The sequence below is a fragment of the Lontra canadensis genome, unplaced genomic scaffold (assembly GCF_010015895.1).
Source record: "Lontra canadensis isolate GAN:19392208 unplaced genomic scaffold, GSC_riverotter_1.0 scaffold107, whole genome shotgun sequence".
NCBI classification, from domain to species: Eukaryota; Metazoa; Chordata; class Mammalia; order Carnivora; family Mustelidae; genus Lontra; species Lontra canadensis.
The window spans coordinates 2959613-2986064 of NW_022631101.1; the positions used below are offsets into that span (position 1 = coordinate 2959613).

The 26452-nt window shown below is 59.2% G+C and overlaps 1 protein-coding gene across 1 annotated transcript; it reads right to left on the reverse strand.

Moving 5' to 3' along the window:
• Positions 1-818: 818 nt before the first annotated feature.
• Positions 819-22050, reverse strand: NAPA (NSF attachment protein alpha). Its single transcript, XM_032838975.1, has 11 exons — positions 21817-22050; positions 13374-13453; positions 10852-10968; positions 6223-6269; positions 5424-5501; positions 5127-5182; positions 4956-5040; positions 4061-4165; positions 2865-2933; positions 2283-2333; positions 819-1363 (listed from the first exon to the last, which is right to left on the reverse strand). The coding sequence occupies exons 1-11, from the start codon at positions 21912-21914 to the stop codon at positions 1262-1264; spliced, it is 888 nt and encodes a 295-aa protein (XP_032694866.1). The 5' UTR covers positions 21915-22050; the 3' UTR covers positions 819-1261.
• Between the last annotated feature and the right edge of the window lie 4402 nt (positions 22051-26452).

Consider the following 26452-nt stretch of genomic DNA (forward strand, 5'->3'; position numbering starts at 1 on the left):
CCCCACAGCCCAGGGCCAGGCACTGCCCGTGCACATCAGAATGCTCGCCTCCACACAGGCCTCCACTGTGGCGTGTGGCGGAGGCTGGTGGTTCTTGCCCACCTTCCCCGGGCAGAGGGCTCCTGCCATCGCCTCCTCCATTGCCATGCCCGCTTGGTCTTCATGCACTGCCCACCTAAGCTGTTTTTCCCCTTGTCCTGGGACGCCTGGAACAAATGGCAGTGGGGCTTTCAACCCTCCTTCCAGGGAGACGTGGGCACAAGGGGCCTCTCTTTCAGCCTCCTTACCACCGCTGTCCTTATTCTCCATTCTCCAGCCAGCTGAGGGCTGGGACTGCCACCCAGCCGAGGAAACGGAGGCCCACAGAAAACTCAGAGGCCATAGGATTAAGCTGGGTACTCCTAGACTCCTGAGCCCACCCACTCCTAGGCCTCCCCGGGGACCTCTGACCCCAGCCCCGTCTCCTGGTCACACCTGCCCTCTTTCCCACCCAGTGTGTCCAGAGCCCAAGCCGGGGACCAGGAGGGGCAGGGAGACGGGACACCAGCCCTGAAGGGAGAAGGGGGCAGCAGAGGTGAGGAGGAGGAAGAGAGACTCATGCAAAGTACTCTTCTTTATTTTCTTTCTTAGGCCAGCTGCAGCTTCTGACCATAAAACCTCAAAGCACTAAGGAAGGAGGAGCTGTAGGGGGGAATGCAGGGATGACCCTGACTCCAGGGCCTGCGGTCTATCCTGAGAGGTCAGGGCTGCAGGAGGCTTAGTGGGGGGTGGTTCCTGGCACTGGAGGGGGAGGGGCCCACCCCCGAGGTGAGAGCAAATCTCAGCAGCTACATGTGCTCAGAGCTCGGCTGGAGGACAAGTGGGAACAGCAGAAACCAGCCTCACGCCTCAGCTGGTCAGGAGATGGGGGACCAGACACTGATCCCCACCCCTGGCGGTACCCACAGCAAACAGGTCTGTGTCAAAGAGTCTGTGTTTTGGGGCAGAGAAGGGGACCTTTGGGGGGCTTAAATAAACGGGCAGGAGGCGAGGGGTGCAGCGAGAACAGAGGGCGACTGTCCGGCCAGCAGGCCCCGCCTCGGGGGCTCCGAAGCAGGGCTGAAACCCACACTCTGGCTTCGGGAGACTCCTCTGCGGGAAGGGAGGGAAGGTCTCACAGCCAAGGTCTCGGCCCCGCCTTTCTCTCTGGGCTCACGCGCTGGAGGGGCGCGGGGGAGAGAAGACGGGGCAGGAAGACAGGTGCCAGGGGGCTGCGCGGGGCTTAGCGCAGGTCCTCCTCGTCCCCCTGGATCGTCTTCTTGATGCGGAGCAGCATGGTGGTGAGCCACTGGTCCAGCCGGGAGATGGCATCGTACTCCTTCACCTGGGACACATGGGGCGCAGGGGGTGTCTGAGGGGCTGGTCCCACAGCTGGCCCTGGCCCTGATTCCCTCCTTGTCCCCAGTGCCACAGTCTCTGGTCCCCAAATTCTCTATGTGTGTCCCAGCCTGCTTCCCAGAGAGGAGCAAAGGGAGGGGGTTCCCTCTCAGGCTGCCTTGGGAAGAGGAAAAGGTGTCGCAGCGTAAAAATGCTCCAGCTTCCTTGTTTTATGGGTGGGAAACAGGCCTGGAGATGTGAAGGCCTGTTCACAGGGACGGGGGCCAGAGGGAGAACCAGTGCCCTGTTGCCCGGCTGCAGCCCCACTCCTCCCTTCTCCTCGCTGAAGCTTCCTAACGTCCTGCCCATCGTCCCATGCAGGAGGGACCAGAGGGACTTCAGTATCTGTCATCGTTGATGGTGGAGGATTCCTGAGGGGCTCCCAGGAGATACCACTGGACAGACGCAGTCTACACGACTGCATTAGGACTGGAACTGAGCCCAACCGAGTTCCAGATTGTTCCAGAGAGTAAGAAAAGGGAGAAACACCTCTGTGGGGTGCTTCTACCAGGGAAGGTGGTGCTGGAAGGGGAGGCCCTTTCATGACTCGTCTCCCTCCCTCCCTGTCCCCACTGCTCACGGGGGGCACTCATTGGTGCAAAGACCTTGGCCTGGGCAACAGACAGACGTGGGTCTGCCTCCCCACTCTGCCCCCAAGAGGCCGAGGATGAGTCTCCTCACCTCACCCCCATGTCATCATCTCTGGTGTGGGGGGAACACCTCCTATACCTCTGGGGCTCCCCGTGAGAATTCTGGGGTGACTGGAGAAAGGAATTCACAGCCAGGGCTGGGCCTGGACAAAGGGTGGGATTCTCGGGACAGCATGTCTGAGAGGGGCGCCCCCCGCCTCCGCCCCAGCCACTCACCGCCTCAGTGTAGCTGTCAATGTTCTGCTCCTCGTGGGCATCTAATAGTTTCTGTAAGAAGACAGCAGACAGGCAGGGGTCAGGGGCCAAGACTGGCCTGAGGCCTGACACCAGAGCCCTATCACTGAGGCCTGATAAGACACACACCTACTCCATCTGGGGGTTGTAGGTTGGGTGTGGGGGGGTCCCATGCAGGGAGAGAGGAAGGAGCTAGTTCCACCTCTGCCTGGTGCGTGTGTGCACGTGCGTGTATGTGCACGTGTGTACGTGTGCATGTGTGTACGTGTTCGTACAAGAGATCACGCAGCCTCCTGGCTCTGCTCCCGCCTCCACCACCACCTGAGCCTTACTTCTCGCATCGAGAAAATGGAGGCCCAGACAGAAGAGGAAAAACAACACACAAACAAAAGACCCTGAAGAACCGCTGTACAAACCTCGGTGACAGTTGACAGTGACGGTGATGGTGACAGTGACAGTAATACCCAAAGTCCCAGCCTCTGGATCCCGCCTCCCAACCGGGGTCCTGGCTGAGCCCTCCAGGCCCAGAGGCAGGGAGAGGGCAGCGGGGCGGCTGGCACTCACTTTCATCAGCGTGCACTCCCGGGAACCAGAGAAGGCGGGGAACAGCTCCTCGTACTTCTGGACAGCAAGCTGGACATCACCAGCGTGGAAAGAAGGAAGGAAGGAAGGGGACAGGCTAATGAAGATGGGACATGGGAGCCACCGTCCTGGCAGCCAAGGGGATCTGAGCCACCTGGCCCCAAGTCAGCGCTCTGTGCCCTTCCGCCAGCCTCCAGTGTCACCTGGCTCTGTGCCCAGCAGGCACCTCTGTGGGACAGTGCCCGGCCAACCCTGGCCGCAGAGACAGCTTGTGGGGAACAAAGCTGGGGTGGGAGGGAGAAGGTCTCCCATGCCGGCGTGCAGGGTAGGGGGCAAATGCCAGGCTGGTGAGCAGGGTAGGGTGCAAATGACCGCTGCCTCCTGTGAGTCCTTCCTACGTGCGGGGACTAGTGCTGGGTTCGTCTCACATTTGACCATCACGTGGACCCGGAGAGGGTCGAATGATAGTGACCCCCATTCTGAAAGCCGGAAACGCATGATGACCTGCTCAGGGCACAGAGGGCGTGGGGGCGGGGATGCGAGCCGGCCCGACACCAGAGCCCGGGCTCTTACCCCAGTGGAAGCAGGGAGGCAGTGGCGCTCAGACACCCCGTGTGGCGAAGGGCAGGGCGGAGGACAGGGCGGCTGGAGGCCCCGCGAGACTCCAGCTCCTCCCCCCACCGTTCCCTGCCCCCTCGCCCAGCACTGACCCCTCTATGGCCGAGAAGCCCTGCAAACCGATGACGGGGGGCGCACACGCTGTGGTTCAGATCATGACAATGGGAGCCAGAAAGATCTGGACTCCGGCCATGAGGCCCTGAATAAGGGTCTCTAGTCTCGGCCTCAGCATCCTCATCTGTAGGACGGGGACAGTGACGCTGACCTCAAGGGAGGCAGGAAGGACTCAAAATGTGCCCTCGCTGAAGACAACAGCAGGCACTGCGTGAACCAGGAGCTGGATAAACTCAAAAGCGGCAGAGACTGGGCATGGGATGCCAGGGATGGCCACACAGCAGTGACAACACGCAGCTGACTGTCGGGGGGCCGGACGCGAGGGCGGGGCTCGCCCCCCACTAAGGGGTCAGGCAGCGACCTAGCTCGGTGACAGCCCTGATGCTCTGAGGTGGTCAAGGGGAGGCAGGGGAAGCCCTGGGCAGGCCGGTGGGGCTCCGGCTCACCTTGGCATTGAGCATGTCAATACAGAAGTGGCAGAGGGCTGCCTTGAAGAAGTAGTCCTTGGCGCTGTACTTGAGGAGGGGACTGTCCATGGCGTTGGTTCCCACCTGTGGGCATGCGGAGGCGGTGCCATGAGCTTGCAGCAGGCGGCCAGAGGGTCAGGGTCATGGGCAGGCACCCGGGGGCCAGCGGGGAGCCGCACCTGTATCCTAGGTGAGGCCCTTCTAACCCGGGACCCCAAGGGCAGGGAGGCCAAGGACCAGCCCCAGGGAAGTCAGCCAGTGGTGCACAGGCAGCCAAGGCCCAGGGTTTGACAGGGGGTGGGTGTTGCCACAGGGCTGAAGCCAGGTGTCCGTGGCCCCCCCCCGAGGTGCCCAAGACACTGGGGAGGAGGCGGCTCCACTGTCAGGCCCCACGGGAGGCTGGCTCGTGGTGGGCAGAGGGGCGGCAGGCTGAGGGAACATGAGAGGTGGTGCCCGCCCCCCTTCTCCTCCGAGGCCAGCTGCCTGCCATTCTCTTGGCCAAACCGAACCCACCAGGACAGCCTGGCCCGCCCAGCCCTCCCCACACACCCCAGGGGAGCCTGCGCACCCAAGGGACGCTCCCTCCCCATCCCTCCCACCTGGCCGCCTTCCTGGAGGCCCCTTGGCCACCTCAGGCTCCCCCCAGGCCTCAGTGATTCTACCCACTCCCTCCGGGGCCCTAGGCCTCCCAGAAAGCTCCCTGTGAGAAGCGTACAGGGAGAAGACGGTGACACCGTGTGGGTCATGGGTGGAGAAAGGTTTAGCCAGTGAGGCCAGGACAGAGCGCCAGGGAGGTGATGCAGGGAGGCGGAGAGGAAGGCACGGGTGCAGGGCCCTCCCAGAGAGCAGGGCTCAGAGCCCCACCAGCCCCCACCTGCTCGTAGATGTCAATGGCCTTCTGATACTGCTCTAGCTGTGCCGCATAGCCAGCCACCTTCAGCAGACACTTGTTGGCTGAGCTGTGTGGGGTCGGCAGGGAAGACAGAGGTCAGTAGTGGCCTAAGGGCTTACTGGGGGCTGGGGAGGGGAGCCCGCTGCCCCATACCTGTTGGATTCCTCCCCTTTGTAGTAGTCTGCAGACTGCTCATAGTGGGCGATGGCCTGGGGAGACACGGGGCAGGTGCAGAGGGAAAGGGGGTAGCAGTGCAGCCCTTGCCCATCACAGGCCGGGCCCTGGGCCCGTTACACAAGCTCAGCCCAAGCCCCATGCCCTCTTCCAGTACTCAGACATCAGGGGACTCCCCAAGTGCACACAGCAGTGAGATGAGCCCCAGTCCAAAGGGACCGGCCACCGCGGTCCTCCCCCACCACTGGCCAGGCATGGCCGCTGACCGCCCCTCACCTTCTCGATGTCCACCAGCTCCGTCTCGTAGATCTCGGCAATGGAGATGTGGTGCTTGGCCGCGATCGTGAATCGGCCCTGGGCAGGACACGGGAAGGAGCTCTCTGTGACGAGTGATGGCCCCAGCGCCTCACCTCAGCCCCTCCTCACCCTTCCAGGTCCCTAAAGATGGTGAGTCCCTGCCCCTCAGCCACAGCACTGAGCCAGAAGGGCACAGGCCTTCAAGAGGAGGCTTCGCCGAGGCGTGGGTCTGGGTGCTGCCCCGACGGGGTGCCCTGTGCATGTCCCTCTACATTTAGCCTCCGTGTCCATCCTGTCCACAGGGACATGGGCAGACAAGGCGATGCCAGAGGTAATGGTGGCATGGGTACCCGGTAGAGGGCCTGGCCCGGGGAAATGTTTGACAGATGGCCCACAGAGGTGGAAGGACCAGCCTAGAACTGCCTGGTGAGAGCTCTGGAGAAACCAGGCTGCTGCTCTGACCATTCCCACTGCGGACAGGACAGCCCCTCTTGGCCTCCCTGGGCCCCCAGTGTGGCCACGGAGGCCAATGCCCATCTTCCCCCAAAGACACACATAGCATGTCTAGGTCCTGGGTTCCAGGTCCCTGGCGGAGCCACCTCTGGGCCTCACCTATCATGGGGGTGGCTCCCTGGGGCAGGGGCAATGGCTGGCCCAGACGACCACACTCCCCTCACTCCCACTGCCCCTCGCACCTGCTCTTGGTGCTGGGGTTGGGGACAGCAGGCTGGAGCAATAGGGTGGGACAAGAAGAGATAGGACGGGCAGCGACCCTTACCATGTCTGTGTAGATCTCGATGGCTCTCATCAAACAGTTAATGGCCTCTGGGGAGAGAAGAAGGGAAGTGAGGAACAGAAATGAGAAAAATAAGTCATCTAGGCAGAAGCCAGGAGAGTAGCGGGAGGCCGCGCAGGCGCTCAGTGGCCTGTGGAGAACACTGGGCTCGTGCAGCTGCCAGGGCTGCGTTCCTGTGGCTGGTCCGGGGGGCTGAAGGGATCCCCGAGCCCCAGGGAATGTGCTCAGAGCCATGGATGGTGCAGACCGTGACCTGCTGAGGGCTGTCATCTCGGCAACCCCAGGCACGGAACACAGGCCGACAGCCAGCCTCCCACGGGGGTTTGGAGCCAGGCCAGCAAGGGCCCCACCTGCCGTGACAAGAGGGGCTGGCAAGGGGGACGAGAGGCAGCCAGGCCTGACATATGAGGGACCCCCAGGTTCCACCAGGGCCCTGGAACCTTTACACTGCCCCACATCCCCTGCACTTGTCCAGCCTCTGTCAATAACATGAGGGGAGCCGGACGTCAGCACACCCAGGCCCCTGGGGCTGTGACCTCTGTCACCGTCTCATGCACACGTGTCGGCATTCAGCAGAGCCCTCCACTCTCGTCCCTCCCCCTGCCACCCGCCCACTCCTGAAACCACGCAGCAAACACCAGAAAGGCCCACGAGGAAAGAAATCGGCTACCTTTGTGGTACTACCTCTTCCAAGACCTGAAATTCGGGTATGGGTTTTTTTTTGTTTTTTTTTTGACACGTTATTTGGAGGAGAGCGAGCAGCATGAGTGGGAGGCATTTTCTAGCAGACAGAGATGAGCTCTCGGGGTGGCTTTTCTTTTAAAACGCATCTCCAAGGAAAAGGTGTTGGGGGAGGTGGGGGGGGAAGGACAGAGAGCCTGGACAGACCGAGGACACAGGCTCTAAGCTGGGCTGGGGCTGGAAGTTCATCCTGACGTCCCAGGCACCCTGCAGGCTCCTGGTCTGCCTCCAGGGCTACCCTATCCCCCCACCCCAAGTCAGCCAGGTCTGCTGGGTGGAGAGGCCACGGAGAAGGGCCGAAGCTGGTACCTGTTCTCACAAGGCCCAAGGTCTCACTACCTGGGTGGGGCGGGGTGGGGGGGTATGTGAAGAGAGGTTCTCTGCCTCAGACCTGTGGCTGGGCCTTCAGGGAGTCCACAAGCCCCCTAAATTTACATGCAAAAGGTGGGTGTCTGTGAGCACTGCTCTGGGGGAGGGAGGGCCTGTAGGTTTGGTCCAATTCTGAAATTGGATGCCAGAGATCTCCCGAGATGCCAGAAACATTCAGAGAACGTACAGCATTCGGTTGGGGTTCTGAGGCTGACCACTGGAAGCTCGGGGCACCAGAGAAAAAGAAAATGAGATAAAGAGAAGGCAGGGAGAGAGAACACAGGACCCAAGTTACAGCCAGAAACGGTCTCGCTTGAACACACACACCTGTTTTGCAACAGCATTTCTGAGCCGGGTGACCAGCAAGGGGCTGCTTGCAACCCGGTGCTGAGGCCGCGGAAGAGCTGGCTGGTTGGGCTACAGGGGGGCGCCTCTCACCAGCTCCCCCTTCTGGAACAGCGTGGTGGGGGGAGGCCCACCCCACACCTGTGCCTGGTCCTGCTACAAGGAGTTCGGGGACAGGGAGAGGCTGCGAGTTCCTCCGGAGGACAGGCTCTCTCAGTGGCTGTTCTGGTGCTACAGGGCTGTCAGCAAGGCACGGCCCTTGGAGCAGCAGCCGGGGGCAGAAAATCAACCCCCCCCACCCCCAGCAGCAACATGGATTCATGGGGTTAAGGCCCCCTCACTCCTGCTCCCGGCTCGGCTCGGGGACAAGCGGCAAGCTGCCAGCGAACACCCCGGGGAGCGCTGGCACCCGGAACATAACCGGCTTATCTCCAGGTACCAGGCCCCCGAGGAGCGGCTAGAGCACCCCTGGATGAGATCCAGCCCAGGGTGGGGGGGTTGCCCTACCCGCTGGGCTCCAGCAGCCTCTGGGTCTGGCTGCTGGTTCCCACATCAAGCCTGGGACTCAGCCCTCCTGGGTACAATGGGGGCAGATGGCAAAGGCCCCCAAGGAAGTGGCCTGGGTTAAAGTGAGCTGTGGCCATGTCTGGTTCGCAGGAGGCACCCAGTAGTGTGCACACGCAGCCCCAGGCCTGGCTCTCGGGTGGCTGGGGTTAGAGACCTCCCTGGCCTGAGTCCCTCCAGCGTAGTGGGCAGAGGCTGGGACCCCCGGGAAGCACCCACAGCCAGGGGCATCGCGGCCTCACCCCTGGCCACCCAGGGGGCAGCAGGCAGCCCGGGTCTACCATTCCAGGCAGACTGGCAGAGACAGCGCGTGCTGTCAGCCGCCAAGTCCGCTCCCTCCATCCCGGCCAGCTCTGGCAGGCCTTCTGTGCGGGCCAGGTGCCAGCGGCCTCTCGCGGGGGCGGTGGGAGTGGGCCTCCAGGACTCCTGGAGGAGGTGCTGACACAGGACAGAAGCCTTCAGGGTGGCCAAGGGGACCAGCAAGGCCCCAGGGAGCTGGCCACCTGCTTGGGGCAGCCCAGTGGGGATCTGAGCAGGCCCTCTGGCTCTGTTTTACAAGCCACGTGGCCACGGGGAAGAGGCCGGGGGAGGCCGGGCCTCTGATGGGAGCCAAGGGCCACCCCTCACCAGACATCTGTCACACGCCAGGTGCTGGGCTGGCTGAGCCTGTGCTTCTCACACGTGGCCTCTGCCTTGCCAGACAAGGAAACGGAGGCCCAAAAGATGAGGTGACTGCCTGCCTGAGGTCACAGGGAAAGGGGCTGGGTCCAGACTCGGGAGCACGCCGAGCCCCACGTCGCATGAGCCATTACTTGGACGAGGAGTCAGCGAGGCTGCGGTGCAGGGTCACTACTCCGCGGACCCTCCCTGCTCAGCACCAAGAACCTGGCGCTCTGGCCAAGGCACCCGCTCCGGGCCGTGCCCAGATGAGGCTCCCCTCTTCGTCACTGCTCCTCTTGCTGCCTGAAAGGTTCTTCCCACCCCAAACCCACCTCTGCCTCACCACCGCACTCAGCTCCCAGGCAGCAAACTGTACTTGCTGATCCCTGGAGAAACCAAGTCGGCCTCTGGGCCCCACGATGGCCACATCAGCACACGCAACAACTGCTGCCCTCCCACTCTTGCAGCACAGCTCCTGAGGTGGAGCGCTAACCCTGGCCTGGGCCCCAGCACCCAGCCCACCCTTTGCAGAGTGCTGCCTCTGGCTGGAAAAGCTCAGATCAAAAGCCACCTGAGGCCCAAAGACGCAACATCACAGACGCAACACTGCGGAACCGGGTGGGGGCCCGTCCCAGGGAAGCGCTGGTGTTTGTTTGCACTTGACTCCTGCCCCAGAGACCCGTCCTTCCGGTCACTCTGGAGCAGCAGCTGAACATCACAGAGGCTAGGGTGGCAGCTCCAGGAAGACCAGTTCCTCAGGGAGCAGAGGGAAGGCTGACAGTGATGGCGAGGGGCGGGGCAGGGAATGGGACAGACGTCCCTGGGTGATTCAAGGCTGTCCTGGGTCCTCCTCACATCACCCACACGGCCTGCCCTGGCTCAACCCCGCCACAAGGCCTTCCCTCCGGTCCTTGCCGAGCCTGGGTCCACCGTGTGACCCCTCAGGCCAACCTCTGGGAGACCCCCAGCCACACAGCAGGGACTGGTCAAGTCTGGGGACACAGAGACCCTACTTGGTCTACCGAGACACCCGATCCCCACCTGGAACCGACAGGTCCCTGGTGGCAGTAGTGGATCAGCCAGCAAGTCCCCCGCACAGGGGCAGGAACCAGCGCTCACTGAGCCTCACAGGCACCTCGATGCCTGGCTGCAAACTGCTCTCTCCTGGGAAGGGCTGGTCTTTGTTCCAAGAAGAGGCATCTTTTTTTTTCCTTCCCTTAAAACATTCACGTATTCCCTATTCTCTTCTGAGAGAACAGTAGCAATAGATGGTCACCCAAAAAAAGCATCTTGGCTCGCTAAAATTAAAAAGTTAGCAACCTGTGTCTGGCACTGAGATGAAAAACAGAAATTAAAATTCCAGCTTCCCGAGACCCAAAATTCTGGTCCCCACTGGGCTGTGCTCCTGCGTCGGGACGAACCCAGTGGGACAAGTGGTTTTCTTGCCGTGAGTCAGTCCCAAAGCGGGCTTCTCTCCCCAGCACGCCCTCGTTTTAAGTAACTTGTTCTCTGGCAACTCCCATCTTGGGCTCTGCTCTGATTTCCCCGCCAGGGGGTAGGGAAGCCAGGTTAGGATAATTTCCGCTCCTTTTTCGGCAGCAACTCCTACCTGGCTGGTCTCAGAGCCCCCTCCCACCCCCCTTCTGCATGTTAATTCTGACACCAGAACAGATTTTCCTCTCTCCTTGGCATGCGGTGGGTCTGTGGTGTAACTCCCACTCCCAAATGCTCCAGGCTCCGGGAGGGAAGCATCAGCTGCGTGCACAAAGCAGCAGGGGGAGGCGGAGGCTTGGAGCGGGATGCAAATGCCAGCCGGAAGGGAGCCAATCGTGAAGTTCAAGCGCAAGTATCTCCCTGCTGGCCCAGGGCCGGACACCTGAGGACTTCTTGGGAGAGGACTTCGCTGGGCCCGAGGGACCTGCGGAGGCTCACCTTGGGGGTCGGCCTTCTTGAACGCGTTGCCGGCATCCACGAAGCAGGTGGCCGCGTCGTGTTTGCTCTGGAGCTGCAGGTGCAGCTGGGCTGCCTGGCAGAAAGCATTTCCGGCAGCTGGAACGGGAAAGAGCGGGTGCAGCCTGAGTGGGGCTCTGCCCATCAGAAGCCGCCCTGACGATGCCCCCCAAAACCCTATCCCCCTGGGAGGAGGGGGGCTCCAGACTTGCCCCGGGGGAGTGGAGGTGAAGGCCTTGACCTCAGGCTTCCTGACCCCGGCCGGGGCTGAGGCTCCTGAAGGCCCTGACGTGGACATGGAGGGAGGAGGAAGCGGCCCCCTAGGGGCGGCCCCTGAGCCCTGTGTATACAGAGAGAGAGCCAGATGGGGGCCGGCTATGATCCCACAGCCTGAATCCCAGCCTCTGGCAGTATTTCCAGGGCCACCTGGTTCTAAAGATCTGAGGAGAAGGCCAATGGGGCTGAGAGCTACGCAGGATACAAAAACTATCCCCAGCTGACCCCAGCAGTGGCCCCAGGGGACAGTGGGAAATCAGGTGCAGGGGACAAGTGCTCCCGGGGCAGAGGGCGGTGCAGACCCCATCGGAGGCCCAGTCTGTCTTGTCCCTGGCTGCATGCGGTCTTCCTGCGCTGCTCCCAAGCCGCTGCAGTCACCCGTGTCTCCTAAGCTGCCTGCCGGAAACAATGGCATCGCTTCTCCTATGGGGCTGGAGGGCAGGGGTGGGGGGTGGGAGTGTCCTGACGGGAAGCTCCAATGCCCACTGCTGTCTTCCTCTGGCCACATCGGAATCACAGACTTCCAGAGCGGGAAGGGGACCGGAGGGCCTGACCCATCCTGGGACATCAGAGCAGCAGGAAAGACAAAAGTGGCCCAGTTCCCATCACGTAGGACGTATTATCTTTAAAGGCTCAAACATGAGTGCAAAATTTCCAGAAAAGCAGTATCATAGGGAGAAAAATGAAACAGAGCCCAGGATTTTTGTTTGACTAGTTGGGGGTGGGGAAGAAGCAACACGTTTTAGGGGCAAAGCGACACCTATGCGATCGAGAAGTAAATATTCCTTCTCTGATGGCACCTCGTTAGCTTGGGCGCATGAAACTATACAGGGCGGGGGGCTCTGTGCACAATACATCTGGTGAAAGCTCAGGAAAAACCCTTCTCGTTTCCAGGAATCCAAAGGTGTGCTCAGGAAATGAGGCGACTCCGTCTCACCCCAGGCCTCCACATTCTGCCTCCAGGGTCCCATGCCAGGCTGTGTCTCCTTCTGGTCAGAAAGTTCCTCCCAGGGTCCCAAACCTGCCTTTGCCCAATTTCCTGGATTCAGTCTTGCTGGGGCTGGAGGCCGCATCCCGGAACTGGCCCGATGAGCTCCACGCCATGCCAGATTCTCCAAGCTCTCCTCCAGGCCCTCAGGCGGCTCCTGGCCATCTTTCCCAGTCTCTCCCACCTCTAGGAGCCCCTGCCTGCCTGCCCGCCCCACCTCGGCTCTGCGGAACCCGCCAAGAGCCAGCCCTGCCGGAGCCGGACCACAGCCCCGCAGCCAAGTCAGAGGAGTCGTAACTCTGGGCTTGCTCCGCCTGCCAACACAGGTCGTGAGCATCCCCAGAGGTGCGGGAGCTGGGACACCCTCCCCCCAAGGATGGAGGCCCTTGCAGCAGTGTGCGACACTGTCACCGTGTGTCCTCCCCCAGTAGGAGCAAGAGCACACGGGAGGCTGTGCAGGGCACCTCGCGGACGCTCCGGAAGTTTGCTAATCTGAGGACCAGAGTCCTGTGAGCACTTCAGCTTCCACCCCAAGGCGGGGCGGGGGCAGTGCTCGCAGCCTCGACAGATGCTGCCCTGGGTCACACGGCCGGCTCCAGCTGTGCCACAAACCTCAGTCCCTCCAGCTGCGGAGGTCCTGAAGCCACACAGAGGCAGGCCGAGCACCGCACTCCAGAATCGGAGCTCTGCCTTCTGAATTCTGGCTCTCAGTCCCTCACTAGGGGCGGCGCCTGAGGCCCTGGGGCTGAGTCAAGCCTTGGTTTCCCACCACGGGGATGTTAGCAGCAGCACCCCTCACAGAGCTGCCCTGCCAGTTCCATTCAATGCGCACGCTCGACACCTAGGGGCGCCCTCGATAAACGGCCGATGGTTAAGGTGACTACTGGAACCACTAGAATGTTCCCTCAGGCCTAGAACTCAGACTTGATGAAAACACTAGGGAGGAGGTTCTGGGGCAAAATGGACATTCTGGGTTTAAGGAGAAAGCCCTCCAAGAGCTACCCGGATTCAATAATGTATTTGTCCCTACAGTCCTCTTACCAAGGCCCCGTGGCCCAAGTAAAAGAACCCGGGGGCTCAAAGTGACCCGAAGGTAGGCCGATGGATTCCTGGTGCCACAGATGGCAGAGAGAGATGGGGGGGGGCGGTGAGGGTTGAGCTCTGGAGCCAGGCCCTCAGGACTGGAAGCTGAGGGAAAGGAGGAGAAAGGAGCATGAAGGGTTCTGCAGAGATCACATACCACTCCAGTTTTTGGCCATTTTGAACATGTTCGCTGCTCTGGTGTAGATCTCGCATGCTTCCTCTATTTTGGATGAGCCTCTAGGGAAAGAAGGAAAAGGAGATGAGACGCACGAGTCGGGCAGTGAGCAGCAGCCCACATTCTGTCCTGGGGACGGTGGGTACCTGCACTCCCTACCCCCATAAGGCCCCTGTGAAGCCCTCTGCAGCCCAGGCCTCTACTGAGGGCTTAGGGGAGACCGAGCCTGTGGTCCCCACTCCCCCTGTACAAAGGCACACTCACTGCAGGTGCGTGGGCAGCCAGGGGAGCCGAGGTCATCCCCACACGGCAGGGGTAGGCTGGGGAGGGGGAAGACTTCCCAGCCTTCCTATGAGCCCAGCCTCTGATGGCCTCTTCCACTTCTGTTCAGTGAACGCTGGTTCCCAGGCTCTACGCAAACTATGCCCCCCACCCCACCAACACATCGCAAAGCATTCTGGGGGAGGAGCCCAGCTCTGGACACCTTGTCCATCCCCCAATGCCTCAAGCCCATGCGTTGCTCGCCGCAGGTGTTCTGGAAGACCTCCCAACCCTACGCGTGTGCCGTTACTATTTCAGGTAGGAGTAGATAACACACAGAAAACCAGTCACTGCCTTTCCTCTCTAAGGTGGGGTCTACAGAACTGGGGGGGCCAGGTGCAAGAGACAAGATTTCACACGCTCCTCCTTTGTACTGCTTGAATTTTCTTATCTTCTGCCTATTTTATCTGCTAAAACGTATTTATATAGAACATAGAAAAGATATATATAAATCGTTTTAAATATCAGGATTTACATTTGGTTCTGTGGTCCAGCAATGAGTTACATTTCTAGCACTCTACCCCAAAAACTAATCAGAGAAGGTGCAAGGATGTTCAGTGCAGAATTATTTAAAATGACAAAACCACCTTCGAAGACCTTCTCGTGCCAGAGCAGGGGTCTAAGAGATATACAGAGGTACATTTGAAAAAAAAAAATCAAACGAAGAGCACTCCGCTGGGGCAGCGGAGTAACCGCCCTCCTGATCTCCAAGCCGTGCGTCGGAAGTTTGTCCGGAACTGGGGGCGCCCTTCATGTGTACCCTGTGAGTCCCCGCCATGTTTCTGTCCACCTCCAAGAATGCAACCCCGCCTTGGCTCATGAGGTTTGTGGTCTCTGCAACTGTCCAAATTCCCATGCCCAAATCCACCAGTAGAAAACACCCCACATGCCGAGTTCCACCAAATGGATTTCAGATTCTCTTCGCTGACATCAACGTTTTGTGTTAAATGAAGAGAAAAGAGAGGTATTTTCTAACAGAAAGTCACACAAATCAGCCTTCCTGTCCTCCCCTCAACACCCGTGTTCACTGGCCCTGGAAACCAGCCAGCCCCCCGCTATGGTTATGGAGGGCCTCCGGGGTAATTCTGGAAGTTGTGTTCACAGGGCTCCTTCCTTCCGTCCCTTCCTTTGCATCACAGGAGCGGCTGGTTACCACGATCACACCAGGCCCCCCTAGCCACCTTCTGGGAAGATTTCACTCAGTAGGTCTGGGTGGGGCCTGGAGTCAGGCTTTTTTACACAATGGGCCCAGGGGATTCGGAGAGCTCAGGTGAGTTCGGGAGGAAAAAGCTGATCTACACCCATGGCTCACTCTTCTCTCTGGGAGTCAGGCTGTTTCCGTTGGTAATATGCCCCCCCCTCCCAGGGCAGGCTAGCTGGCTGGCGAGGACTGGAATCCCGGCCTCCAGGATCTATATCCCAGAAGGTAAAGTTCTTCTTTGGATGAAAAATGTCTACCTTCCAGGGCTATGTTGATGCCGTCTCCCCTAGCCTCTGCTGTTCCACAGGAAGCAGCCCCGCGGGGTAATGCATGCCTGTGCTCACTCTGCTGGGTCCCACGGTCTTCCCCAGCCAGCTTCACCCCAGCTGGGCCGACACACCTTGGGCTCGGGGCTCCTGCTTGGAGTGACTTCTGTAGAACCCACTACTGGCCTTGGAGAGAAGAGGAACTTGCACCGGCAGTACGGGACCTTTGGGGCCTGGCTACAAAATCCTCTGGGGGACCTTCTCTAGAACGTTCTCTGACTTAAAGGAGATGGATGCGCTCACAGACCGAAATCGGGTCTCCCCGTGCCGAGCTCCTCCTTCCCTTCTTTGTGAGAACAATGAAGCCCTATCCAGATTCAGCCAGTCTCTGAAAAACACTCAGGCTCCATGAGCAGAAATGGCTCGACCCACTGAGGGGCCCAAAGAGGGGTGACCAACGACGGACAGGGTCAGCCCCAGCTGGTGTGTCTCAGCTCAGCGGGGCAGAGAGAACAGCAGTGTGTAAAGGCAGGCAGCCGCCAGGCTGAGATTTCTGTGGCCACGGGCCAGCCCTGCACCAGGTCAATGATTCTAACTAACCGAGGAGGGGGAAGACCAGAGGGATTAACGTGTGCTCAGGCCTGCCTCCTCCCTCCTCTCAGGACTTGGGTCCTGGCCATTTCCATGCCAGGCGATGACAGGGGAATCTCTGGGATTCCATCATCTTCTTTAAGAGACGGAAGTGGAATTCCCAGAGGGGACAAATGACTTGCCTCGGGTCACTGGCAGATCCTGAAACAGAAGCCCTTCCCACAAGGATTTCAGCAAGACGATTTCAGACTGAATAAGCCCTGGAGGGACTGCGGGAGGAGGGGACCTCCATGCACGGGCAGATCATGGCCACTGCTGTGAGGACGGGAAGATCAAGCTCAGTCTCCAGAGATGACTAAGGAGCTACCAACAGAAAGAGGGAAGACCATTCCAGAGAGCGGTCACAGCATGTGCAAAGGCCCTAGGACAGAAACAGGCGCAGCCAGTTCCAGGAACAGCAGCGGGGCCAGGCTGGCCACGGTGCAGGGAGGGCGGAGAGGCAGGTGGGGAACCCCCATACAGGAGGCCGGGGGAAGGGCTGAGGCCCTATTATATGACATGACAAGGAGGTTTCTGGCAAGGAGAGTGACCAGAAGGAAGAAGTCCGAGCACAAGCACTCTACCAAGGGGTCGCCCTGCAGGATAAAGCTACAGGTGACTACAGGACTTCTCCCCCAGGTCAGGGTAGCTCTCGGAGCACCCATGAAGCGTGGCAAACTCCCTTCTGGGAAGAAACCAGCCCTCCTCCAGTGCCTCCTGCAGGAGATCCAGAAAAGCTAGTTGGGCCTGCCCCTCCTGAAGAGCCCAGTGGCCGCACCAGTGACAGCTGACAGTCCCTCCCCCACAGACCTCCCCCGAGCTGCCTCTGCTTGGCTCTGCCCATCCCGCAGCTCGGGCTCCGAGTCACGCCGGGAATAGAGGGAACTGGTTTGGGCCGGCCTGCGGCAGGGCTGTCTATAATTACCCACTCAGCTCTGCTTTCTGCCCCCTCCCCGGGCGGAGGAAGCAGCCTCAGGGCTCCCAGGCACAGCCACCAACCTCCGGCGACTGCCATATGGAGAGGCGCGTGCGGTGCCAGTGATGCACAGACGGTCCGGTGGGCCCCAGGCCTGGTGGAGGGGGGTCTGCGGGGCAGAGCCGCAGCCTTCCTCACTCCTTCCTCTACCCCCTGGGCACTTCCTGGCTCCCAGAAACATGCCACCCGGCCCACCGGCACTCTCCCAAGGGCTGCAAAGGGCAGGCCAGATGGAGTAACTCCCACTGCAGGTCCTCGGGCCGCCCTGGGCCTCCTGTGCATCCAGAGGGCCACAGCCACTGCCCCTCGGTCCTGTCCTTGTCCTCAGTTGGCTCTGCTTCTCTGGGCAGTGTCCTGGGTGGGGAAGAAGGGACCGCAGGACCCATCCCGCCCTTACTGTGTCTCACAGTTTATACACCCCTATCACGTGACCAGAACTGCTTGCTAGGAGTGCCGAGTTCCTGACAGCGAAGCCCTGGCTGTCACCTCTGCTCCACTGAGGAGGAAGCTGGGTCTTGGAGGAGTTAGGGGGCCAGCTCACACTCACACTGCCAGAAAGTGGCAAGGCCCAGAACTAGGACCCAGGCCTGGAGATCAAGTCCTGCCTTGCTTCTTACTCAGTGATCTGGAGGCTTCCTTCCCCACATCCAAGGGTCTTCTGGAAAATGAGAAGGGGACCACGGTCCCCACCTGCTCCAGAGTAAACAGCCAACACTGGGCCAATCTCCCTCACCCGACGGGCAGACGCTGCTCTCTGCTGGAGCCACACGGAGCTGCCTCTAGGCAAGGGAGGGAGGCGGTAACCAGCACCCCCCACAGGGGCCCCCATCAGGGCTGCAAGTGGAAGGAACAGCAGAGAACATGAAGGACCACCTGGCACAGTGAGTGGGTAGCCACCAGCCCTGTTCCTCTGCTGACGACACTGAGCTGTCAGAGCAGAGCTGCGGGATCCCTGGGCATCTCCTCCCGCCCCCCTTTGTGAGGCTAAGCAAGCCCTTCACTGCCACCACTCCCAACGCCCCTGCCAGGCTCTGCAGTGTGTACCCCCCGCCTACCGCATGGGCAGGGCCTGGGCCCCCAGAGTGCACACACAGGCCCCGGCAACAACGAAAGGATAAAGTTGTTGCGTGCTAACCGCTGCAGTCCGCAACCACCTCAGGTTGCTCTTGTGACATGTCTGTAATGGGCAACAAACAGAAACAGAATGGACTTGGGGGCCGAGGGACCTGGGCTGAGCCCAGTTTCAGGCACTGTGATAACGGCGTGACCTTGGGTTAGCAACAGCGGAGCCTCAGTTGCTTCATCTGTAGAACGGAGGCAAGGAACCCGATCTGAGAAGCAGATCAGAGAGAACAGAAGCACCCAGCCTGGCACAAAGGGCAGAGCTAGTGCAGGTGCTCAAACGGCTGCTATTCTGTGAAGGAGGAGAAACGCGCTCTGAGGGCTGCCAGCCACCTGGCAAGGGGAATTCTAGAGTCACGTGGGGGTGGTAGAAAAAATCAAGGACTGCAGCAAGGCCTGGACGCAAACGCAGGACCTTCTGTGACCCTGGTGGGGGGGTGGAGGTGGGAGACACTGTACCTGATGGGGCTGCTGGAGGCTCTTGCAATCTCGCGGGCAGTACCTGGGAGAGTGCCCGCCACATGGCAGGTGCTCAGCCTGGCTCTTATCGGCGCTGGCAGAGAGGGCGTGTTCTAGAAATGTTTACCTATTTCCAATCTCAGCGTGAGCTTAAACTCCTCTGCCCCCAGGTTGGCAAAGGGGCACCCGCCTCTGATTTCCACAGAGCCCCGAGGCCTCCAACCTCCCCACCCCTCCTTCCTACATCCTGCTGACGAGGCTTGTTTCTGGGCCACCACCTTCCTGACCGTAAGCTCGGTGGCGGGGGTCAAGCCCGTGCACAGCGGGATGGGTACTCCTCTAGCTCTGCTACGGATGCCTCTGCACCCCGACAAGATGACTTCACCGTGGCCCAGGAACTGAACGTATTTCCTTGCCTTAACAGACGTTTCCGAAAGTCCTCGGCCTCTCAGCTGTCCTGTCCCAAACAGGAGCACTGAAGTTCTGTACAGCCAGGTGGCAAGGTCCCCTCCGTCTTGACAGGCAGAACCCTGGGACTACCGCAAAATGACGGCCGGGGAACCCCAGACCCTGCATCCCCTCGGGAAGGACTCCACTCTGAGACTGGGCGAGGGACCCCCAGGTTTTTGGCCGTGGAGCCCAGCATCTGGCAGGGAGCTCTGTCACCACAGTGCCCGATGGACACAGGCAGGCCGGGACGTGGACAGGCTCTACAGGCAGAAAGCTGTCCAAGGCGTGGCCAGAAGCTGAGGTTCCCACACTGGGCTGGGCTAAGGGCCCACCCACCTGACCTGGGCACCCACTCCTCCTCTACACAAGCCAGCCTCCAGGGCTCCTGGGGCGTGCTGGTGCCTACAGGCAGTTTAAACAGGAACTGACTGGTCCTCACTCTAAGGAACCTGCTCTCGGTCTACCCAATCTGCTACCATCCCTATTTCCCTGACGCCTCCTGCCCAACTTGCAGTAACAGTATTAATAATAACAGCGAGTACTTAAACACTCACCAGGGCCAGGCGTCGTGTGCTCACCATGTCGCGGGCATGTTCCCAGTTACTGTTTAGGACCATCACATGAAGTAGGTATTACTATGATTTTCCATTCACAGACAGAGAAACTTCCTATCAACATTGGTATCCCAACGGAAAAGAAGTTTTTGTCTTGGATTTCAGTCGGTGGGAGATGGGGGACGAGGGTGGAGGTGTCAGGGATGAGGACAAGCCCCAGGGAACACAACCAACATTTAGAGCTTGTAGCACTCCTGAGGGGGCACCGTGGGGAAGTTTCTGGACCCATCTGAAGCCTCGGAGTGGGAAGGAGGAGAAAGCGTGCCTCCCCACCCCTTTCCGGCGGTTTCACCATGCTTTACTCAGGAACTCTCCATCTTTTTGCTTCCAGAGAGCCATCTGGGTTGCCCCCTTCTCATTCCTCACAGCTCCCCGTCCCAGGTGCGCCCCAGGTGCCTGCGCTCTGGGTGGGGGCCTGAGGGAGGAGGGAGCCAGAGGGAAGGGGCACAAGGAGCTCCGATCTGCTAACTGGATCTGCTAACTAACTGGTACCGCCTCCCTCCTCCCTCGTGGGCTGCTGATGCCCCAAAGCCCTCTAGTGTCCAGGAGCCCAGAAACAGGAAGAACAAAGAAGTCCCTGACATCCAAGGATACGGGGCTGGCCCTGAATCCCGGGTGGGCACTATCCCACTTGGCCCTCTGATGTGACCAGAGGCTTCTCAGTCTGGAATGGTACCACTGAGGTTTCTGAAAGGGGAAGGAAAAGCACGAGGGACGAGCTGAGCCCCAACACTCCTCCCGTGGTCCCCGAAGCCACAAGAAAAGGCAGCTGTGAAATGCTGAACACACGAAACCCCAGCTCCAGAGGGGAGGAGGTGCCAAGAGTGGTTGCTGGCCGAGAGGAGTGTCTGGGCTGACCTGTCGCTCTCAGACAGGCTCTGGTCAGTCCCTCTGCTCTCTGCTCCCGCCCTGCCCGCTCCCCTCTCAGCACCATCTCAACCACTTCTGGCGCTGGAAGGACTGGGAAAATACACCGGCTCTCTCGAACGTTTGGAGAAAACTGCCATGGGAGGCCGGGAAGGAGGGAGAGTTACGGGGTGAGAGCCCCCTCAGACACTGAAAAGTCTGTCAACATCCTCCCTAAGTGTAGGGTCCAGAAATGGGCACAAGCCTCGGGGAGAAATGTGTGTGGCCGCAAGACAGCTCTGGGATCAGACAGGCCCAGGTCTCCCACTCACTGGGGACCAAGGCAAGTAAATCTGTCCACCTCCACAGGGATGTTGTGAGGATGCAACGCAAGGACACAGGTGAAGTGCCTGGCCCAGGTCTGACTCAGAATCAGAGAACTTAACAAATCTAATCGAGCATTATGACCGTCACGGCCTTCGCTCTCCCCCACACCAGCTGCTGCAGTCCTTTCTAAAAGGCCAATGAGAGCCCTCCCAGAGTGGCCCTGTTCTGGACGGAATGTGTCCTCTCAAGACTCATGTGTCAAGAACCCAACCTCCAAGACGACGGCGTTAGGAGATGGGCGCCCTTGGGAAGTGATTAGGTCATGAGGCAAAGCCCTCCCGACTGGGATGAACGCCTTTATGGGAGACTCCAGGACGCCAGTTCATCCCTTCCGTCACCCCTTCCACAATGAGAGGGCAGGGACAAGTTCCCTATGAGAAAGCAGGCTCCCATCAGACACGAAATCTGCCAGCACCCCGATCCTGGACTTCCGGCCTCCAAACTGTCAGAAATAAATTTCTGTCAGAGATAAATTACCCGTTCTAGGGTACTTTGTCATAGAGGCCCAGAGTAAGACGACCCCCCATTAAAATCCTCAACGTTCTCCAGCACCTCGAGTCCACGCCCTTTCTCCAGTTCATGCAGCTTTCTCTCAGGCGCCTTAACACACCTCAGACTTCGGCTCATCGCTCCCAGGATCCCCTTAGCCCTGACCCCGCTGACCCCCATCGTCCAGAGTTCACTGAAACCCACTGCGATGCGCCTTGGGAAGGTGTCCGTCCCGGGCCCCACCGTGCCCATCAGGGAGCCTTCAGACAGGTTCTCCTAGAAGTCCAAAGACTCCTTGACCTGGCTGCACTCCCAGGCCGGTCCCCTTGAGGGCCTCAGACCGTGTTGGCTCCGCGCAGGTTCTCCTCCCGCCTCTTGGCCCATCTTCAGCCCGGGTCCCCTTACCGCCTCCAGACGGTGTGGCCTCGGTTTGGGTGCCCTCCGCCCGGGGCCCTCCCAACACCACAGACCGTCTCTCCTCCAACCGTGTTGCCACTGCCGGGGTCAGCTGTCCTTAGCCTGCGTCGCCTCTGTTACTACCTCCTCCCCGGAATGCCTTCCGCTCTCTAGGCTCGAGCCGTGCGACTCTACCCCGCCGCTTCAGGCCCTGACTCCTTCGTCCTCTCAGCGTAGGTCCCAGCCGACCCCTCCGCGCGGTTCTCACCCAAAGAGGCCCGAGAAGAAGGACTGCGAGTTCTTCACTTTGCGCTCTGCCTCGGCCAGCAGCGCCATCGCCTCCGCCTCTTTCCCGGAGTTGTCCATGACGGCCCCAAAGGTACTCAGCAAAAGGCCCGACCCGGGCCCACGGGGGACTCAGCCGAGGCCCCGCCGCGGTAGACAGGTCGGGGAAGCTTAGACGGCTGCGTTGACGTCGCACCGGTGCGCGCCGCCCGCAGCTCGGCACCATGTGACGGGCGCCGGCCAACCAGCGGTCCGCTAGGGAGGCGCGAGCCCCGCCGGCCACGCCCTCGCCCGCAGCCGCACACCTCCCCGTGACTCAAGGCCGCCAATGAGCGACGCGATACTTCAACGCTTGCGCGTACTTCCGCGTAAAACTCCCCACTCTTCCTGGTGCGCGCCGCGAAATCCCACGTGACTCGTCTAAGCCAATCGTAGTCCCCACCGTCCAAGACCCTGTCTGAGGTGCTTTTTTTCTAGCTCCTGCTCCACCAATCACCAGCATCTCCTGGGTCGGTCCGTCCCTCCCCGCGGAACTTGCGCCCCCGTCAGCTGACCACTGACCCTCACGTGACAGCTCCCGGCCCCGGCCGGAAGATACGCCCCGCCTTCCTTCGGGTTTGACAGGTGTCCAGCGCGCGCTCAGTCCCCGCCTCCGCCCCTCTTCTCGCGCGGCTCTTCACTAGGAGAGGCGTCAGCGGTCAGGAAAGCGCTCTGCCTTTTCTTGCGCCCTCTGCTGACGGATACTGGAACTGGTTTGGGAAGGCCAGTAAAGTACCCAGACGGGGAAACAAAACTGAGCGAGGGCTCTCTGCATTCTTAAAAAAAAAAAAAAAAAAAAAAGGCTGGAGAGAGCGTGTCAAAAACTCGGACACTCAGAGCCCAGATCTTTAATACCATTCCCCAATAAAAGGAACCAGGACTCCTTGATAAGTGGCTGCTTTGAGTCTTGGGCAGGAAATTACACAGGATGAGCCTGGAGCATCTTGTAGTGCCAAAAAGGAAGTGTCTTGTGTGTGTGAGAGAGACACACACACAAGTGGTAGGATATGTCAGAGACACAGGAGCCAACTGGAAGAGCTCCCAATGGCCAAAGCTTGAAGAATTTCAGCAACACATTAAACTAGTCCGGGATTATCGTCCACTGTATAAAACGTCCCTGAGCCCACGCGGTATAAATGAACGAAGGAAGGAATAGACGGGGAGAATTAACAAACATTTCATGCAGAAGAGCTCTGCCTAGTTCGTGTAGACTCCTCCCTCCAGAACGTGGAGCTTGGCTCCTCACTCCTGCGTGTGGAGGCCCCCAGCACCTTCATCCAGAGTGTGGTATGGGACGGGGATTGCGGGACTGTTTCCAGTGCAGAAACCTGAGAAACCCGGTCAGCCAAGTGGCTGGGGTTACCATCGACAGTGGTGAATCACACTGATAGAATGTGCTCTCAATACTGTGACATGAGTGGCACATCACGTCGGTGAAGGATGGCTCCTGACACCGCCCTCTCCCCATTGAATCACAAACATCAGACAAACCCCAACTGAGGCACATTCTTTGAAACACTTCACCAGGATGTCTCAACACTGACAAATCATTTAAAAACAAGGAAAATCAGAGATACTGTCATCGCTAAGGAGATTCTATGGAGACGTGCCCACTGTATGTAATCTGGTGTCCTGGGTGGGAACCTGAAACCGAAGATGAATGTTAGGTAAAGACTAAGGAAATGTGAATAAAGTATGGGCTTTAGTTATTAATAACATGTCAATGTTGGTTCGGTAATTGTAACAGAGGTACCATACTCATCTAAAATATTAATAGGGGACGTCTGGGTGGCTCAGTCAGTTAAGCGTCTGACTCTTGGTTTCAGCTCAGGTCATGATCTCAGGGTCCTGTGATCTAGCCCCAGTTGGGCTCTGCACTCAGCAAGGAGTCTTCATGAAGAGTTCTCTCCCTCTCCCTCTGCCCCTCCCCCTGCTCAAGTTCACTCTCTTTCACATAAATAAATCTTTAAAAAAATAATGGGGGGAGGGGCACCTGGGTGGCTCAGTCGTTAAGCGTCTGCCTTCAGCTCAGGTCATGATCCCTGCGTCCTGGGATTGAGCCCCCTATTGGGTTCCCTGCTGGGTGGGGAGCCTGCTTTTCCCTCTCCAGCTCCCCTGTGCTTGTGTTTCCTCTCTCGCTCTGTCATAAATAAATAAATAAATAAAATAGGGGGACCTGGGTGTGGGGTATATGAGAATTCTCAGTACCATTTTCACAATCTTTCTGAGAATCTAAAAATGATTCTACTATGAAATCTTCTTTAAAAAAATTCAAGTTCCAGAGCCCTACCCCCTATCCAGAGCAATTCCAATTGTGAAAGTCGGTGGCAGATCCAGGAATACGCATTTTCTTACAGGGCTCCCAGATGACTCAGACAATGCTGTTGTTTGGGGGTGAGGGTGGGGTTTAGCTGAGGGGGAGTAGTTCACAAGAAACCTTGGCTCTGACATTCGGAGACTCTCTTGGAACAACTTCTTGCGGTGGCTGCTGTATTCTGACCGCAGATCAGGCGGGGATGGTGGGGGGGGGGTGTCTGGATCGCCACAGGCATTTTCGGTTCCTTGTCGGTCTGAGCGGGGCTATTATAAAAGCTCCAGTTTGTTTAACACTGTTAATTTCAGGGCGATTTGTTATGCAGCACCAGAGAACTAACAGACCATCACCCACCCGTCAGGTCAGGGTCTTTCATTTCCAGCAGCTGAGCTTGTCCTCCTGGGCAGGATGTAAACAGTGAGAGCAGGAGGGCGCTTTAAACAGCCGCTGCCCAGTTCCCGTGGCGCACCCTGCAGAAAGCATTGTTTACCTCTTCTCATTGAACCAGGACGTGGGGGAAGGTACTTTCCATCCCATTGTACAGACTTGAGAACATGGAGGCTGAAACAGGGAAAGTGACTTGTTCAAGGTCACAAAGAAAGAAGAGTCGGGCTGTAAATTCCGGCTCCAAGGACGCCTGAGCCTGAGCCCTGTCCCTTAACCACAAGGGTCCTCAGTGCTTTAAACTCAACTTGCTCCTCTGCTCCCACTCCTGTCCTGGCTTCAAGATTTATTTAGCCACAATGTGGCCCCCTGGGATGGCTCCAGACACCGCCCTCGGCCCGCACCGCCCCCCACCCCATCCCTCAGTCCCTCAGAATGCAGTACCCGCTCTGACAGACACAATCGCACCTCGAGGCGATCAGTCTTCTGAGGAATCCCTGCTCTTCCCTGACTTACTGACATCCACTCAGGCACCAAACCCCAGAGCTGCCACGCCGGCCCTGACCTCTCCCTTACCACCTCTCCCTGGGAGGGGACCCGCCAGCAAGGAGTCTACCCCCAAGATGCTTCCCTACTCCCCAAGTTTCTGTCCCTCTTCAGCCCAGGCCACCGTCTCACCTTCTCATCACCGTGTCTACTGTCTAGGCTTGCCCTCTTGCCTCCTACAAGCTCCACAGAGCAGCAGGAGGCCCTTAGACCATCCTCCACTCGCCCCTGCGCCAGGGCGCTCAGCTGTGCTACAGCCTGGAACCCAGACCATGGCCTCAGCAGCCTCCTCGGTGTGGCCTTCCCTGGCTGGCCACCGTCTGCCACTTTCCAGACACGGCCTAGGACTTGGCCCCCCGCTTTATTTTCTTCATGTCACCTTGTGGTAGACACACTGTCTCCCTGCCCAGTAGCCCTCTCTGCGTCCCCTTCTTTTTCTGGCAAACCAAATTCCAGTTTTGACCTGGTGGCAACAAACTTGAAGGATAACACTGGGTTCCCCCCGGTTCCTGGAGACACAGCCGGAGTGTCCGGGACAACCGTGGCTGTCTTTCTTCCAGCTGTCAGGGATCAGTGGAGAAAGGGCAGGGGCTACAGTCAGCCAGCAGGACAGCTCTCCTGGCTCTTCCGAAGGGATAGGAGGAAGGGACAGGGAGGGCCGTGCTCTCTTACCCCAGAGCCTCCGGAGGTCTGGGTGTTGGAGTAGAAAGAGGTGATTGCTGAGGCTTTGGCAGGCCCCCTACGGGTGCTCCTGACCTCACAGCTGAGCCCCAGGGGGACCACCACGCATCCCTGCACCAGAGCCTGCGTGTCCCTGCATATCCCAAATCCCCTTTCCATTCCTTTATCTCCGCGACTCTCCCACTCTGACGAAGGAAGCTCTGCGAGGAGAGGGGCTCTGTTCCTCCTGCGTCCCTGTAGCCCCACTGTACAGATTAGGCTCCGTGGGGCTTACACTCTATGGTTGGTGCTTGCTAAATGCTGGCTGAGCGCATGGGGCCCCTGGCTTTTCTCCTTCGGAATGGGGGTTCTGCTGACTCATCTCCGTGGCTCCAGCAAGTAGCAGGGGCTCAAACGCCTTTGTCGGATCAATAGGCCAGGGAAGCCAGAAGACAGCTGCTCAAGAACCCAATTTAATAAGATTTACAAGTCGACACGTACAAAAAAAACCTAACAATGTACAAGTCATTGCAAGACTATGGACTGAATCTGGAACGCAGAGAGACTCCCCTGGTGAGGAGGCCCCACATGTTGGAGATCTGAAAGTATCTTCCCACTGATTCTCTACGTCTTGGCCTTATCGAACAAATGTAACCAAACCCCAAAACTGAGGCGA